The 17529-nt window shown below is 39.2% G+C and overlaps 1 protein-coding gene across 2 annotated transcripts in view; it reads left to right on the top strand.

Moving 5' to 3' along the window:
- Positions 1-8524: 8524 nt before the first annotated feature.
- The window catches only part of ATG14 (autophagy related 14), a 34021-nt gene continuing 25016 nt past the window's right edge, over positions 8525-17529 (top strand). For both annotated transcript variants that reach the window (XM_006199753.4, XM_031679068.2), the window contains exon 1: positions 8525-8775. In XM_006199753.4, the coding sequence (XP_006199815.3) occupies positions 8555-8775 (221 nt within the window). In that variant the 5' untranslated portion in view covers positions 8525-8554. The remainder of the gene's footprint in view (positions 8776-17529) is intronic.

Here is a 17529-nt window from a genome sequence, read left to right as displayed (position 1 = left end):
CTTTTTACATATTTCACTCTCCTCTTCCAAGATAAATACCAGATTCGTATGGCATGAGCCAAATTGATTATACCTTACCCCCAAATAGCTAGCTAGTCAGCCATCTGAAAACTACATATTCTTCTCATTATTTATTTGTGATGACTCCTTTTGACTTTTATTTTTATGTATGAGTCTCTCCTCCAGTTCTGCCTTTGCTTCAGAAACATACTGTGATAATCCTATTGTACTTATACTATATTGTGGCGTAAATGTGCTTTAATTCTAGTGGTCTGTCTGATAGGACAAGTTTCCCCTCATTGCTTCTCTTTTTATTATTTCCTCTTAAATATTTAGTCTTCCAAATAAACTTTAAAATTTTATAACATCTTGCCCCACCTAAAACCAGATTTCTGCATTAGCAGAATTAGTTTGAGAAACATCGTTAAAGTTATCATCACTCAGTATCCAAAAACATGGAATGTCTGTTTTAAGTCTTCTTATAGGACTCTCAGTAAGGTCTTTTTTCCCTTCCCTTGTAAGTTTTACAGTTTGTTTTCCTCTAAGAAATAACTAATGTGTCTTCAAAGTGGGGAAGGCCTGTTTGTAATTCAAGAATCTTTTGAATACAACAAAGCTATAGTTCCTCAGATGCCACCAATTTAGTGTCCAGAGTAATTAAGACCTACCAGTGACTGACATAAAGTTGACCTCTGTATATCCTAAAGGAAGGGGGAAAAGCCTGCCAAGTAAATTGAATAGTGTAGATATTGGAGGCAAATATGTGCCCTACTCAAGGGAACAAATTTTTTAAGACCTTTGGAAGGATGCTTTCATCAATGTACTATGTATCATTATGAATCTGTCTAATTAAAAGTGCAAATTGCCAAGTACAGGCCAAGTACCTATTATAGGTACACAAGAACAAGTTTCTTTAAATATCCTTAATTCAGACCAACTTTCCTACTTATCCCAAATTAAAAAGAAAAAAAAAACTTTCATGCACACATTTGCCAGAAGTTTCAAATCACAAAAGTAAAGGATAGTCAACACACCGTACTGAAGATTGTACAATACACTTCTCTTAAAATTTGTTACTGCATTCAGGCCAAAGAGCAGGCAAAGCTAAATTTCATTCTTGGAAGTCATAGATCATCACTTTTTTGGAGAGAGGGAATGAGATGTATTAACTGAAATCCAAATTTCTGCTTATATTTATTGTGAGGTAATAGCCGGTCAATGTCTTACTACTGAAATATGAGTAATTACTATCTGTTGGGATTTTTCCCTGTTTATGCTGTATTGTCTTAGTACTTAACCTAGAACTACATGGTTTAGGTTACTTTTGCTCCAAACTTAGAGACAAATGCTCCTTATTCCTTATTGTTAACTTACCTAGACTCTTCACCTGCAAAGGAATTAAAAACTCAAGTGCCCAATTTTGGGTGAAAACCTGGGGAAAGGGACCAAGGAGGCCTCCTTTAGCCTTGGCTCTAGAACTTCAGTGGGGGGCGGTCATGTAGAGCATCCAGTGGAGTCCTAGAAGCTCCTGTGGTCTAGTTCAACATGGCAAGACCCTGCAGAGCTATTTTGAAAGTAAGGCCCCAACAAGGGTGAATACCTTTTGCCTAGAAAACATTAAGAGTATTGAAATTTCAAATGCATTTTGAATTTCACTGTATTAAATAATGGATCCCAGCTCTTCCCTAGTTAGAAACTATAGAACACCAATGCACATAATACAAAGGTTTCAAACTGCCACCTATTTGTATCACACACTATTGGCAGGGTCTTTGAAAATAACTTATCCATGTAAAATTGTCTTACTCCCTGAGGTGCCAAAAACTTCAGCCACTGTGTGCAAGGCTACGTCTGAATGTTGTAATTATAGTTAAATGAGCTGAAGACAAAGAGGCTCTACTGCCCTACTTTGTCACAGTCCCTGACAACAAAGGGACCTGTGTCACGCCTACCATTGCTTTCCCAGGTCCGTGCTGCTTCTCCATGGCTGACATGGCATTTAGGATCTATTTTTCTCAAACCACAGCAAAATGAACAGTAGAGCTAGGATCTGCTGGGACCATATGCAATGAACAGCAAATATATCAGCTTTCACATCTAAGATGAGACATAATAGAGTTAACATTTGTTGAGCACTCAATGTGCCAGGCACTGTGATAAGTAAGGGCTTTTATGTGGGTTCTACCTAACTCTGTGAGGTTGTACTTAATACCTCGGTCTCCTCCCGTGAAATGTGGACGATGGAGAGGTTAACTAACCTCAACAATGTCGAACAGCTGCATGTCCCGCAGCACGCGTGAGCACTGAAGCAGCCTGGCTCCATACCCCGCCATCTTCACATACTCGCCCTGTCCTTCCTCCTCTGTAGGTGTCTATGAAAGCACCTGTGTGGTCTTTTGGGCAACTTCCCCCAATCCTCCTTGTCAGCTGAAGGAATGATAAATATTCTTAGTGGTGAGAGGCAGCAGGTATGGTGGCTAAGAGGCAGGACACTGAAAACCAATCATTTATTTGAATCCAGGCTTTACCATTTATTGGCTGTGTGACCTTGGGAAGTTGAAGTTCTTCACCTTGATTTCCACATATGTAGAAGGCAGGTAGTCATAGGAGCTACCTGCCAAGCATTGTGAGGAGGCAGAAAAACAATGCCTGGCGTGTAGTAAACATGGCATAAATATTAGCTATTATCACCTCCATGAAAGCCCACTCTTCTTGTTTTCACCCTGGCATTGAAAAAGACAAAATTTTGCTCTCATGCCTTGCCCAGATGATAGGAATATGAAATTTAAAGAGGCTTTAGTAAAATGGATCACATTTACTTATGTCCTTCCAGCTTAGGATGAAGAAGCTGGGTCTTTATTACTGAGGATCACTGTTACTCAGCTGTATGTCAGTGGTTCTTGGAAATGGGTAGGTCGGAGGGCAGCATAAAAACAGCAAGACTTACTAGTGAGTGGGTCAGAGAGATAACAGAATATCCTCATCAATTGTTACTGGTAATCCACCACTAATAGCGCTTAGTATGTACTGTAAAATGTGTATTTTGAGGGATTTAATCCTGTTTTTTTTTAATTTGTAAGATTTTCACTTATGGGCACACACATATGGTATCACTTGAGAAAATAAGATGTGTAGTTGTGACTTGGTGTAAGAACAGAATTGGAAAATCCAAGTAGTATTGGAAATTGGTATTTGGGCAGGCTAAGGGGTAGGGATGAGTGTACAAACATTGTCGACAGTGACAGATATTTAATAGACTTTGCATGCCTACCAGGTACACGTACTGTTTTAGGTGCTGAGGGTGCAAAAGCAAATTTAACATACTCTTCATCTGGCAAAAATCCAGCCCTGGTAAAGGAGACAGACAAATTATGCAATACTGGCTTTTACAGAACCAAATGATAAGTAAGCCATGTATAACTTGGACCAGCCATCCCAACATCCCTAATCCTGAAGTACGTTCTTCTAGGATAATAAAAATGGCTTAGAACTTGTAAAATGTTATGGTTTGCAAAGGGATTTTTACAAACATTTGCTCATTTAGCCCTTATAGCAACCCTGTGAGAAGGTTGTTGTCCTTATTTAATGGGTAAGGAAACAGAAACTCAGAAGTTAAACAACCTGCCTGTAATTTCAAACCTAATTAGTGGTAGAGTGGGCATTTAAGCCCATGTAGTTTGATCTCAAGTCGATCCTTTCTCCAATGCACCAGCCACAGATCTTCTATCTCAGTCACTGTGGTTAGAAATGGTGTTTATCCCCCAAAGTGGTGTTCACCATTACCTGAAGGAAAGGACTCGTAGGTTTTGCTTAAAAGGCAAGGGTCATCTAATCAGAGTCTGGTGCCACAAATTGGGATGTTTGGTTGTAGATTGATTATTAGAATTATGGGGCCAATTTAGATTCCCTTAAAATTTTGATGCCAATATTTCAACGAGGAAATAATTGATTAAATTGACCAAATCCCCTCATTGTAATACTCAGTTACAATTTCTGGCAATGTTTATTTGATGCCTTTCGGTGTAAGTGAAGGAACACTGGGTACACGAGGTCTTCTTCCATAGTTGCTACTCATGATTCAGGAAAACTTCAACTTTTTGGACCTCATTTTCCCACACAGGAAATTAAGAAATTGTACTAGATAATCTCCTGAAAGCCCTTTGTGTCTAAAGTTGTTTTTCTATGATATAAAATAATGATCACTCTCAATGTCTGTTCCCTCTTGGGTGCTGCGTATTTTTTACCCTCTAAGGGCTGCCAGAATGCTACACTCTTCTGAGCTCAAATGTAATTTTTTTAAAAAGTGTTATGATAAAACTTAAGTACATAGTTAACCAAATGCTGGACCTAGACACTCTTGTTACTCAATTAAATATAAAAAGAACCTTAGTTTGGGGGAAAGGGGCACTAGGTGAATGTGTGTGAGTTTGCTATACCTACTGTACTTCCCTGTCTCCCAGTTAAGAAGGCTGTTCCATTCAGATATACCCAGAAGCTGAAAAAGTCCACCAGACCAGAGGCAGGGAGTCTCTTTTTAATGGTGTTGTACTTACTTTCCCAACTCACTGTGTGTTTTCTACAAAACTAGTCTCTTTAGAAACTAAAATGTTAGTGCTGTTACTAAAATCTGCTGAGACTTAGGGATTTTTCCTACCTCAAAGGTACCAAGTTTCTGTTATCCATGTCAATAACTCACCCTCCTCCTCACCCCACATCTTTGAGGGTAGAGACTCAGAGAATAAACTCCTTGGCAATGAATAAGTAATCTTTTGCCCTTACCTTCCCTCCACAAATTTTAAGCTTATAAGTACTTTATCTTTGATTCTTAAAAAAATTTTTTAATTGATTGAGATGAAATTCACACAGCATAAACCTAACCATTTAAAAATGAACAATTCAAGCACATTTAGTTCATTCACAATGTCATGCAACCACCACCTCTATCTGGTGCCAAAACACTTCCACTGCTCCAAAATAAAATTCTGTATCATTAGGCAGTTCCTCCCCATTCCTCCCTCTCCCTAGCCTCTGGCAACTACCAATCTTCATTCTGTCCCTGTGAATTTACCTCTTCTGGAGATTTCATATAAATGGAATTTTACAATATGTGACCTTTCATCTCCGGCTTCTTTCACTTAGCATACTGTTTTTGAGGTTCATCCACCTTGTAGTATGCGTCAGTGCTTCACTCCTTTTTATGGTGGAATAATATTCCACTGTATGTATATATCACAATATGTTTACACAGTCATCTGTTGATAGACATTTGGGTTTCTACTTTGAGGGTATTATGCATGGTGCTACAATGAATATGTATCTTCTTGCGTGTTATTTGTTTGAGTACTTGTTTTCAATCTGGGGGGTGTATACCCAGATACCCAGGAGTGGAGTTGCTGGGTCACATGGTAATTCTTACTTTAACATTTTTGCGGAACTGCCAAACTGTTTTCCCTAGTAGCTGAACCATTTTACATTCCCACCAGCAATGTGTGAGGGTTCCAGTTTCTCAGTCTCTTTGCCAACACTTGCCATTTTCCTTTTTTTTTTTTTAAATTATTATAGCTCATCCTTGATTCTGAATCCTTATTTCTACCTATTTCTCAAATCTGGCGATCCTCCTTTTGGTAATTCCCACTCATTAGTCCTATCATTAAGCCAGATAACCACCTTTCACAGGTTATTTCTGCTCTCACTGAGCCTTCCTCCTCTCTAAGTTTATAGCACTCAAGAATGAGTAGGTATCACCTTAATCTATTTTCCATTTTTCTTCGTGCTAACAGTTTTTATATTCTTTTCATTAATCTACTTGCCTGCTGCCCAATAATATCAGATAATAGTTTCCTGATTAGCTGACAGTTTCATATAAACACAAGTGCTACCAGTCCTTAACCCTTAACACAATGTGCCTGCATCGCTTTGAAGTGGAAAGTAGTTAGTACTGGTTGGTGGTGGTGAGAAATATGAGTAGTGATGGACTGATCATCTCTCTCAAGGGTGGGGACAGTGTCTAACTCATATTTTTATCCATCTTAACTCCTTGAACTGTTATAATTAAAGATACCTTGAAACTTATCTCTAAGGGTAACAATGGTACATTTTTCCCCCGAATAATCCCATCCCATATACTGAAAATTTAAAACTTTAGTTCCATTTGTCTCACTCTGTTAGTCAACCTAGGCATCAGGATGTTAACTAGAGAACTAGAGATGAGTGAATCAAAGGAAGTCCCTTTTGCTGGTAGCTAAGGGCCCACAGGTGCTGATGAAGGTCATGTTCTGTGGTCACGTTCATGACACACTGAGAGATAACATCCCCATTTCATACTGTGCCCTACCAGGCTGAAGACATACTGATACGCCCACGTAGCAGAAGTACTAGAAAACTCTGCTCTAGGGTATGTATTTGTGGGAAAGTGGCTATAGTCACGAAATCCTTTTGTCTTTACCAGGAATAAATGCCACTTCTCAGGTATGCCAAAAGAGACATCATTGTATTAAAAAATAATTGGAGATGACAATGAAATTCTAGTTTTAAGAAAATTTTGGTATTGTTTTTATATTAAAGATTATGTAAACTTGGATTTCTTTATAGGTGCCAAAGAACGTTCTGAGATCTATGAAGCATTTGAAAACATCTATCCTATTCTAAAGGGTTTTAAAAAAACCTGAGTATGTCATTCAACATCTCATAGTATATTGGTTTGAATATGTGCATATGCCCAGCACAGAAACAGCTGGATTGTAGATGTTCCATGCACATTTTGACTTTAGTTATTAAAGTGTGGTTAAGAAATGAAGAAACTTTTTCAAAATAATTCTCGTATGTTAACAAGTAAACTTATTTCAGAATTTGAAAGATTACAGCTTTGCTAGAATGGTATTGCAACATTAAAATTTAATGCTCTGCTCCTGTTAAAAGATGTAGTACCTTAACATGTGCTCTCTGAAAATACATAGCAATATATAGACATTTCAAGTAACTGCACAAAATAGCAGGATGGAAATTGCCTGGTTTTTGCCTTTTTAAATATTGAGTAGATGATCCTGGCCATTAGGTACAGACTTTGTGAAGGATCCTGTCAGAATACAAATGAAACATGAGAGTCTGAAAAATTAAATAATTAAATATCCTTTCGTTTGAAATGGTCACAGAAAATTATTTCTCTCCCTTAAAAATAAATCTCAAACTTTCAGGAACATTTTAGGTTTAGTATAAGCTCTATTTTGAAAACAGTTTAGGGATTTTGTGCTTTTTTGGGTACTTTTATAATCCTATCTAATTATATTAAAATAGATGGGATAAGACTAAGAGGCTGGAGCAAAGCTTTCAGATTCAAGACCTTATTAGGTTGTGGAACCATCCTTATTTGATGGAGATATGGAGGTTAACAGGGAGGGCTGGGCTAACATGAGTCATGGATCTTGTTCCCAAGAGGTCAGTGGTTCTGTCTTTCACTAAGATAAGGAAACATTTTGGGGAGGGAGAGTTCAGTTCAGTTTTTGAATTTCTGAGTTTGTGGTGGTCACAGTACATTACTTTAAGCCTAATGTAGACAGTTATGAATTTGGGGATATGGAACTTGGGAGAGAAGCCCTAGTGGGAGAGAGAATTTAAGGCAGTCATGAATTTACAACCTACCGAAATAATCCTTGAGCATCACTGATCTAGATCATTTGAACTCTGAGCCCAATTTTTTTTTTCCTTCTGTAGTTTAGAGGCATATTCATACACTAGTTACTCCGATATAATCCTCCGATCCACCCTATTTACCTCCACAGAAAGATTTTTGGAATAATCTATGTTAAATTCTACTCAGTTTAGTTTCTTTCTCAGGGCACGCACGGCCCAGAGTAGGGGCCAAATGCTGGACATTAAAATTTATTTTTCAGAAAGACAGAACTTTGATTTCCACGTTCAGTATGGTTGTTTCCACTGGTTAGCTATTAGCGGTTAAGTACTTATCACATTACTATTAAACGAATTTACTTATTAATCAGACGTTAGGTAGGTACTGTAATTCTCTCCATTTTAACAGGTAAGAACACACGCACAGAGAGATGAGGAATTAGCCCCGAATCCCACAGCTAAGGTGGGTGAGCCAAAAAACTCAACTTCGCTCCAAGACCCAGCTCCCTCACCCAACTCTGCTGTAGTTTTAGCCAAATTTAAAAGCCTTCATAGCGAGTTGCAGAAATCCCCTTACTGCGGTCCCAATCCGTTTTCCCAGAATCCTTAGGGCATCGTATTACTATTTCTTGCATAAGTTTGAGGCGTTAACTTGTAGCCTGGGCAGGATGGAGCCACTGATGACATTTTGTTGGGCGGATTCGCCCCTCTAACATAATTCTTCCTGCTTCGGGACCGCCGCCCTTGAACGGTCAGGAAGATCGTCAGCGCCTCCGGCCTCGGGCAGCCGAAGGCTGGGTCAGGCTGGGAGAGGGTTGGTGCGATCCCCGCCGCGCTCCCGGCACCTCCCCCAGGCCCCTCCTCCTCGCCCAGGATGCACCGGGTTGAAAACAAAATCCCACGTGACTGGATCTGTTCTCAGGCCATCATGGCGTCTCCCAGTGGGAAGGGAGCCCGGGCGCCAGAGGCTCCTGGCTGCGGGCCCCAGCCGCTCGCCCCGGACCTGGTGGATTCCGTGGACGACGCAGAAGGGCTCTACGTGGCGGTCGAGCGGTGCCCGCTGTGCAACACCACTCGCCGGCGGCTGACCTGCGCCAAGTGTGTCCAGAGCGGCGATTTCGTCTACTTCGACGGCCGCGACCGTGAAAGGTACGGCAGCCGCCACGGCCCTATTGTTTCTTCCCTGGGTGTCTCCGCCGGCTGGGAGGCTGGAACCTGGGCCCGAGTGTGGGCCCCGGAGTCCGGCGAGAGGAAGGCGAGGTAGGGAGGGTAGCTGCTTTGCGCCGGCTCTTTGCTCCAGGGGACAGAGCCGGGGGTGGAGGCCAGATAAGGGAAGGTCGCCGTTTTCCGGTAACCCACTAGAGAGGAGTCTGACCTCACGGTGCACCTGGGTCCTAGGGAAAAGGGATAGATTGTGACTGTGGAGAGGTCTTTCCCTGTTAACTGCCATAGAGATGGATTCTCTGTACTTCGCTGCACTTCCATTCAAAAGCTTTGTTTAACATGTATCTTCGAAAGCACATTCATCCTCTAGAGGAGAGGCCAGAAGGGAATCAAATAACTGGTTAAGAGGGATTCGGGCCCTGGTAACCTGTGTCACAGATGGACCTTGTTATCAGACGTACTTACTCTAATGTGTGAGGTCGACTATCTGGTTCCTCCCTTTTCCCCTCTGCCTCCAAAGATTGCTTTGGATGCTAAGGAATTTGGGGGTGTATTGTGGCTTTGTTTTAAAATCCAAACTAGGAGCTGCAAGCCCTTAGTGAAGAGGATTGAGTTTAGGAACACGTTTTGGCCTTGTTTTGAAATTTAAACAGACCTATAAGTCTTTGGTTAAGATAATTGAAAAATTAGTGTGATTAGCTGCAAGGTTTCTCACTCCCAACTTTTGTTTAAATAACTTAGTGTCAATGATAGTAAGACAGCTCACTTTTTGAGTGCAAAAGTTCAGGTATTAATTCATTTACAACAATCCAACAAGTTGTTATCCTCAACTTACTGCTAAGGGAAGTGGCCCAGTACCTTGCCATGGGTCACATAAATAATAAGTGTGGGGACCAGAATTAAAATCTAGGCAGCCTGAACCCATGTGCCATGTATTTAATCACTGAATTGTATAGCATCTATAGTTGGAATTATTTTTTAAATACCTGATAGTCTGATCATGAGTGGTGTTCATTTTTTTCTTTTTCTTTTGAGATTTGCATGGTATAATCTTTTTAGTTTATCGCTGTGTCCCATTGACGATGACTTTAGAAACTGCTGATGTAGTAAGTAACAGCTTTAAAAATGAGAACAGTTTTATTATAAGGTTACTAGGTAGGAAATAGAAATACTGATGGAGTTTATCAGGGGTTCAGTTCTGGACACTAGTCTCTATTTACTTTTTCCTAGATCCATTCCCATGGTTTAAATATCGTCAGTATTCCGAAGACTTGTATTTCCAACTGAGGCTTTTGTGAAATCCAGAAAATAACTGTCTACAGTGTATTTAAATCTGTAATGAATATACATCTTAATATGGCAAAGTGAATTCATGGTTTTCCGACATAAATCTCTTTCTCTCACGCTCATATCATCCCAGTAAATGGTAACCTCATTCTTTGGCACAAGCCAAAAAAATCTTCCAGTCTTCCTTGACTCCTCTCTTAATGCCACCGTTATCTAATCCCTTCAACAAATCGTATCAGCCCTTCAAAACCTGTCCTAAATCAGACCCTTTTACCACCTCCTGGTCTGATCCACCAGAGGATTAGTGCCTCTTGAATCTGTTTCCACCCTTGCTCCCTTGTTTCCATGTTGCAGCCTGAGTAACACCACTCTTCCAGTCCTCTGTTCACATCTTCTGGAGGGTTCCTATTTTACCCAAAGTGAAAAAAGCAAGAGTCCTTAAGCAAAGTTACATATTGCATGTTCCTCCTCTGATCTCCTGTTGCTTTTTCCCTTACCTACTCTGTAGTACCACCCTGGCCTTGCCAGTCCTCAAATGTACCAAGAACACACCTGCTTCAGGACCATTGCAGTCTTATTCAGACTGCCAGAAACTCTTCTCCCAGAAGTCTTCAGGGCTGCTTCCTTTGTTTCCTTTAGGTCTCTACTTATACATGAGAGAAACTTTCTCTGACCTTTCAGTTAAAATAGTAAACTTCTTTCCCACTTAACCTTCTTTATTGTTTGTATAGCACTTATTACCATTTTATGGCTTACATGTTAATTTGTCTAACTGCTCTCCACTCAAGTGATGTAAACTCTGTGAGGACAAGACAGTTTTGTATTCTGCTGTATCCCCACATAGTAGAAGCTCAATAAAGATTTGTTGAATGAATCTACCCTTCCTTCCCAAACTCAGTCTGATCCTTAACCACTTCATTATTATCATGACCCATTTGTTACTAAAGCCAGAAACCTGAGAGTTATCCTAGCTTTTCCTTTTTTTTTTTATTCTATGTGTCCAAATCATTGACAAGTCTACTTTGATCTGCTCCAGAGTAGATCTTGAATCTGTCTACTTCTAGTCGAGACCACTATCATTTCTCTCCTGGCTACTTATTGGTTTCCTTTCTTTTATATATGCTGATCCCCACCAGCCCCCCTCTGGCCCCCTGCACAGCAGCAACAGTAGAAATGTAAATCAGATGATGTCACTGTTTTGCTTAAAGCTTTCTACTTTGTTTAAAATAAAATTCAACATCCTGACTGTGGCATATTGAGCCCCATGTGATTTGGCTTCTGCCTTCTAACTTTGGCTGTAAGGTTGAGTTTAAAATGTGATCTTTGGATTCAAACTGCACTCAATTGCATCCAAGCTCCACCACTTGTTATGTGATTTTGAGCAAGTTTCTTAGCCTCTCATGTGCTTAATTCATTTTGAAAATGGTGGGGTATCTAACGTCATAGGTTTCTGGTAGTGATTACATAAGAGTATGCACTGAGGTATTTAGCATGACATCTGGCATGTATTAAGCACTCACAGAATAAACTCATGCCTTGTTCCCTCATGTTCACAGCTCCTCGGTCAGGGGCCTTCTCTCAGATCCTCAAACACGTGAAACTTTTCTACCCCTGGGCCCTTTTCCTTGCTGTTCCCTCTGCCTGGAACACTTTTCCTCCTGATTGGTACCTTGACTTTAGGGTCTCAGCTTAAATGTCATTTCCCTGGAGAGGCCTTCCCTGACCTTCACTAAGGTAGGTCCCTACTTCCATCTCCCTCACCGTTATTTTCTGTCACAATACTCAATTCTTCCCTGGTGTTGAGCATGGTAATTGATGTATTTATTAGAGGAGGGTAATTGCATCCCAGATGTAGTTCCATGCAGGCATGAATTCTGGTTTTGTTCAGTTCGATCCCCAGTACTTAGAGCAGCGGCAGTGGGTAGCACGTCATAGGCAAATTGTTTAAGAAATGGCAAAGGCAAGACAACTTCAAACACTGTAATACAAATTATTGTCAGAAAAGGGATGTGTTCTAGTGGGTTTCTTTTTATAACTAAGCAGAAAAGGAGGGTGGGTGGGAAGGGACAGACCAGGAGTTCGAAGTTTGTAGATACTGACAGGTGTATGTAGAATAGATAAACAAGATTATACTGTATAGTGCAGGGAAATACATACAAGATCTTGTAGTAGCTCACGGTGAAAAAGAATGTGACAATGAATATATGTATGTTCATGTATAACTGAAAAATTGGGCTCTGCACTGAAAATTGACACAACATTGTAAACTGACTATACTCAATAAAATAAAATTAAAAAAAGAAAACAACTAAGCAGAAAAATGAAGAGCAGATACCAGAACCATTCCAAAATCAGAAATGAAAAAGAAACTTTTGGGTTGAGGGGTAACAGGACTGCTCAGGTAGCTTCACTTCACTTTCCATCACTCCCTGTTTGGAACTGTGTGTTCCTAAGGGAGAAGAGTTTGCTGGTTTGTTTTCCTTTGTTCCCAGAAGAGTGCCCAGTATCTAGTAGACTCTAAGAATCTCTTGAGACCCAGAACCACTGTCCTGGTGACCAGATCACTTTTACTGAGCTCTCACTGTGTGTAGTTATCTGCATAAAATATTCTGGCAGTTACAGAAGAGAAAGGCAGGTCTCTGCTCTCAAGGATTTACACTGACTACATACAAGCCTTAAATTGTGTGGGCCAGATGTTGATTGTGAAGTATTCTACTGTCTTCAGTACTTATGAAAAATTTTGTATTCTGTGTTCTGCTTTCAGTCTATTTTTCCTTCTACTTTATGAAGACCTCCTCACTAGCTGTGGGAAACCACTTGGAAATAAAATTTGGAATCTTACAACACAATTTAAAAACCTTTGTTTAACCTCTGATTCTTTATAGTAATGTAGCCAAATTAGCTATGCCTACATGGGTCTTGAGTGTGATATGCCTATCAAAGTTCTTGTAAATGTAAATGTATTTTTTTCAGGTTTCATTAATAGACTCGCTGAATATACATGTTCTAATGGTATATCAGTTCAAGAAAAATTAGATATTAAAGAACAAATGTATCTCCCCAAAATTAGTTCCTTTGACTCCTAAAAAGGGAACATGTGTCTTTGTATAATTTTGTGGACACTGTGAGTTTGGCAGTTAGATTGAAAACCATCTAAACTCATGACTTTTTTGTTACTGTTCAATGGGAACACTTCCTTATAACCTTGGTGTCCTCACCAGCACTATCCTTTCCTCATCTCCCACCGCGGCCCCAGTCCTGAAACAGTGCCCACTTTCTTCTCTGCTTTTTCATTGGCGTTTTAACTTGTGTGCTTCTTTAAGAGAAGAAAAGGAGTAATTAAGAAGTTCTCTCAACAGAATCTTCTTTGGATCTCGTACTGGTGAATATTCTAAAATTATAAGTCTTTTGACAGGAACATAGTTTTCTGAATTATACATTTATCTGACACCAGAAATAACACTGTTACCCAATAGATAACTGACAAGTTGAAGTAATCTTTGTGCTCAAAACTGGAAAGAAACTGGTTACCAGTTTATGATAGGTGTAGTAGTGTGACAGGACATAATCTGAGGATACCCAGAGGCTGTAGCACCAAGGAAAATCATCATGCTCTTACATCATGCTGGTTTAGGAACCAGTTATTTTAAACTATGGATCAAAAAGAAAGGCACATTTTATGAGCATATGGATATTGCTTTTGTAAGTACACTTTCAGGAATAACACAGCATTACCTTCACTGATGAGTTTTAAGAATATATGAATACACTTTTACCAGGAAACAGAAATATGGGCACTGAACAAATTGAGAGATGGGATAAAGGCCCAGTGAGAAATTTAGATGTTACTGAAGATTTCAAGGGGAAGATACAACCAATATCCAAAAAAACTGTCCTTTGGATATTTCTGGTCTCCCTCCAGTATCTTTTTGGTTGTCAGCCACCAGAGCCTATAAAAATCCATTGTCATGAGAGTTCAGTTCTGGACCCGCATTTGTATACCCCACTCAGCAGAACAGAAGCTCTGTAGGTAGCTGGACTCCCCATCTCTAGCCAAGAGTTTATCAGTCTTACTGCTGTTTGATTATGTTTTTCAGGAAGAGTCACAACTCCCATCCCACATAGCTTATTATTATATTTATAGCAATACTTGGAAATCTGCTAAGAAAATACAACTTTTGTTTTCAATCAGTATTACTGGCAACTGTTACCATTATACATACCTTTTAGAATTTATAAAAGGCTTTTGCATTTATTATCTCATTTGTTCCTTACCACAAAACCACGAGTTATTAACCTTTTAAAATGAGTAAACTCAGAGGAGTTATGCTGGGCTATGCTAATTCTTACATTTACTTCCAGATCTGAAATATATATATATAATATATATATTCAATTTAATATGTTAGTAAGCTGAAGTGCAAAATCACTCATTGCAGTGAAGAAAAGGCAAACTAGCCTATATTACGTGCTGAGTGCCTGTACCTGATGCTTTCACTTTTATCTTATTTAGCCCCTATAACCAAGCAGGATAAGCATTATTCCCATTTTACAAGTGAGAAAACTAAACAGTTCTTTGTTTCTACTTGTTGCTAATGATTCAAACCTTCGTTCCTGCCAGTGGAGTGTGTTTTTACTATAGTTGACTCGAACAGTGGGGTTAATTCGCTATGATTTAGTCAGCCCTCTGTATTCACGGTTCCTCCATGTCCACAGATTCAACCAGCTCTGGACCATGCAGTACTGTAGTGTTTACCGTTGAAAAATGTCTACATTTAAGTGGACCAGGTAGTTCAAACTCGCTTTGTTCAAGGATCAGCTGCGCGTTTTCTCATACTCTAGTAAATTTTCTTACATAAGATAGAAGAACCATCCTGATATGGACTGTGTTTTCCATATGGTATTTGTCCATGAACACAATACCTTTGTATGCCTGAAGAATTTAAGGGAGAAAAATATGACGGCTAGTAACCTTCGCTGTGTTAGTATCTTAGTTCAGGAAATACTCAGTTCTTTCACCATTTCCGCTTAAATAAGGGAGGTTGCTGTGCTCTTTTCCAGGCCCCGTGCTCCCTCAGAAGCCTTGCTGCCTTATTTGTAGAGCCAGAATCGTTATTAACTCTTCACCAAATCTGTGCCCAAATCAGAGATGGGGAAAGTTCCCCACCACTGACCTTAAAACGGTTAGTGCTCATTTCCCCCCCTGAGATTTAAGGAAGCCAAGGATATAATCTATGTCAAGAGACCTAAGGACTTCAGATACTTTAAGGGATTGCATATTTGTTTCTATAGTGGATGTGATCCTCCAAGGAAGAGCTTGAGAAATTTTAATTGATGGAATGGATTCTTTTTTTTCTGATTGGAAAAGTATACATGATTATTGTAGAAAACTTGTAAAGTACAAAAATACCTAAAGAAGGAAATAGATTTTGCCCATATTATTACAACTCTGTTAATATTTTGTTATATTTACTTCTAGCCTCGTTTCTGGAACCATGTGTATATAATTTGATGCTCTAATTTTTTGTTTTCTTTAACCCAGCATCTCATAAACACATACTCATGTCTGTCTACAAAAATATTATAATATCCTTCATGGCAATATGGTATCATTTGATAGTCATTCTCCTCTTGGACATCGTAAAGTTTCCAATTTTTGCTTATGACTAGTTTCATGATTGGTGCCTTCAAATATAAATCTTCTTCATCTCTGATCTGTTTCCCTTGAACTGCTGTAACTTGTTCAAAGGGTTTAATAGTTTTTAAGGCCCTGAGTTGTATATCTGAAAGGATTTAGTTTTGAGGTGTTTTTGTTTTTTGGGTTTTTTTGGCCTTTCAATCTTTGAAGGAAAGGAGTTGGGGGCCAGTCAGGTTGGCAAAGACTAAAATGCGCAATGTCTGGGGAGAGAGCAAGAAAACAGGTTGGTCAGGTGATATGAAGTGATTCACAGGAAATTTAAAGGTTAACTGCCAGAATTTTGCATGTAAATTTTTGACCCAGCGGTTAATTTATAAGAATTCTCACAGAGAAACCTAGAAGCTTGTAAAGATTTGTGCACTGGGATATTCATTTATAGCATTACTGATAATAGCAAAAATTTGGAAGCCATGGCAATGCTCATCAATAGGAGCTTATATAAATAAACTTTGTCCATTCGGTGAAATTCCGTGTGCTTTTTCAAGAATGTGATAGAGCTATATGTTATGACGTGGAAAAAAATACTAAACATTTTATGTGATAAACCCAGCTTGAACACAGCGTATAAATTTTGCCTTCCACCTTTCACTCCACCTTTTTTAATCCATCTCCATGAGTACTGGGGTGGGGAATGCAGAGAATAGACGAGTGCGCTGATGAGCAATGGAAATGCTGACCAGCCACATTCCTTGACATCAGTCTGCTGTTTAGCTTTGTTAACACCACTTATTTTTAATTTTCCTTGGTGAAGAATGACGTTACTCATGAAGTGTTTGATACAGTAAGAATTGTTATCTTCTGTTTATTATTCCCTCTCTCATCTGTGTATTTATGTTGTAAGTTTGTTGTTGTGTTGTTGTTTTAACAAATCCCAGGAGAACTAACCGGCTTGATACAAAGCTGGACTGTGTTATCATCCCAATTTGTTTCAGTGCAAAGTGATGTTTCTATAAGAGATTGGAAAGGAGCACTTTTATAGCCTCTGAAAACAGGATTTTATCCCCCATGTCACCCATTTGCAGTTTGATGAGTCTTGTGAGCTTGTCATCTCTGTCACGTTATCAGAGCATGAATCACCACATTGCCTCAGTGAGGTTGAAGCAAATACTTTTTGATACAAGAAAATGGCAGCATATAACAAACAAGTAACATGTTCAGTACACAGCCAGTTGATAAGAATATATGATTAGATTTCTTAACATTCTGGAAGATGCTTTGTTATAAGTTGCAGGCACAAAGTAATGCCTGATAAATTAATTGGTGAATCTACTACCTGACATTATGGTGCTACCTAGTAGACCTTTGTGCAAGAATGTGCCATATCTGTGCTGTCCAGTAAGCCATCAGCCATATGTGGTTATTAAAATGTGAGTAGTGAAGCTGAGAAACTGAATTTTTAATTTTATTTTATTTTAGTCACATAAGTATATAATTCTGTCACATATAATGTTGCCTGATTGGTTTTTTTGTTTAATATAGTACATTTTTAGTGATTGACTGCTAATGGTAGGGTTATAATCAGACCATTTTATACCTTCCATTTAGAAGTAGATATCTGGGTACATTTTAAAATGTGGAATTATAGAAATGTATGTTAGAGACTTCTATATCTGAATTATTTTAAGGAAGAGATTCTTGGGGCTGTTACGGTTCTGTTAAATTGTTTTCGTTTAGGCTAGAAATTTAGGAGATAGCCAAAAGCCTAATCTTGGACTCCTTACCATGTTACTGTAGCATGTGGCATTACCTTTGTC

The sequence above is a fragment of the Vicugna pacos genome, chromosome 6, assembly GCF_048564905.1.
Source record: "Vicugna pacos chromosome 6, VicPac4, whole genome shotgun sequence".
Classification (NCBI taxonomy): Eukaryota; Metazoa; Chordata; class Mammalia; order Artiodactyla; family Camelidae; genus Vicugna; species Vicugna pacos.
The sequence above is the reverse complement of the archived record's forward strand: the minus strand, read 5'-3'. Positions and strand labels throughout refer to the sequence as shown.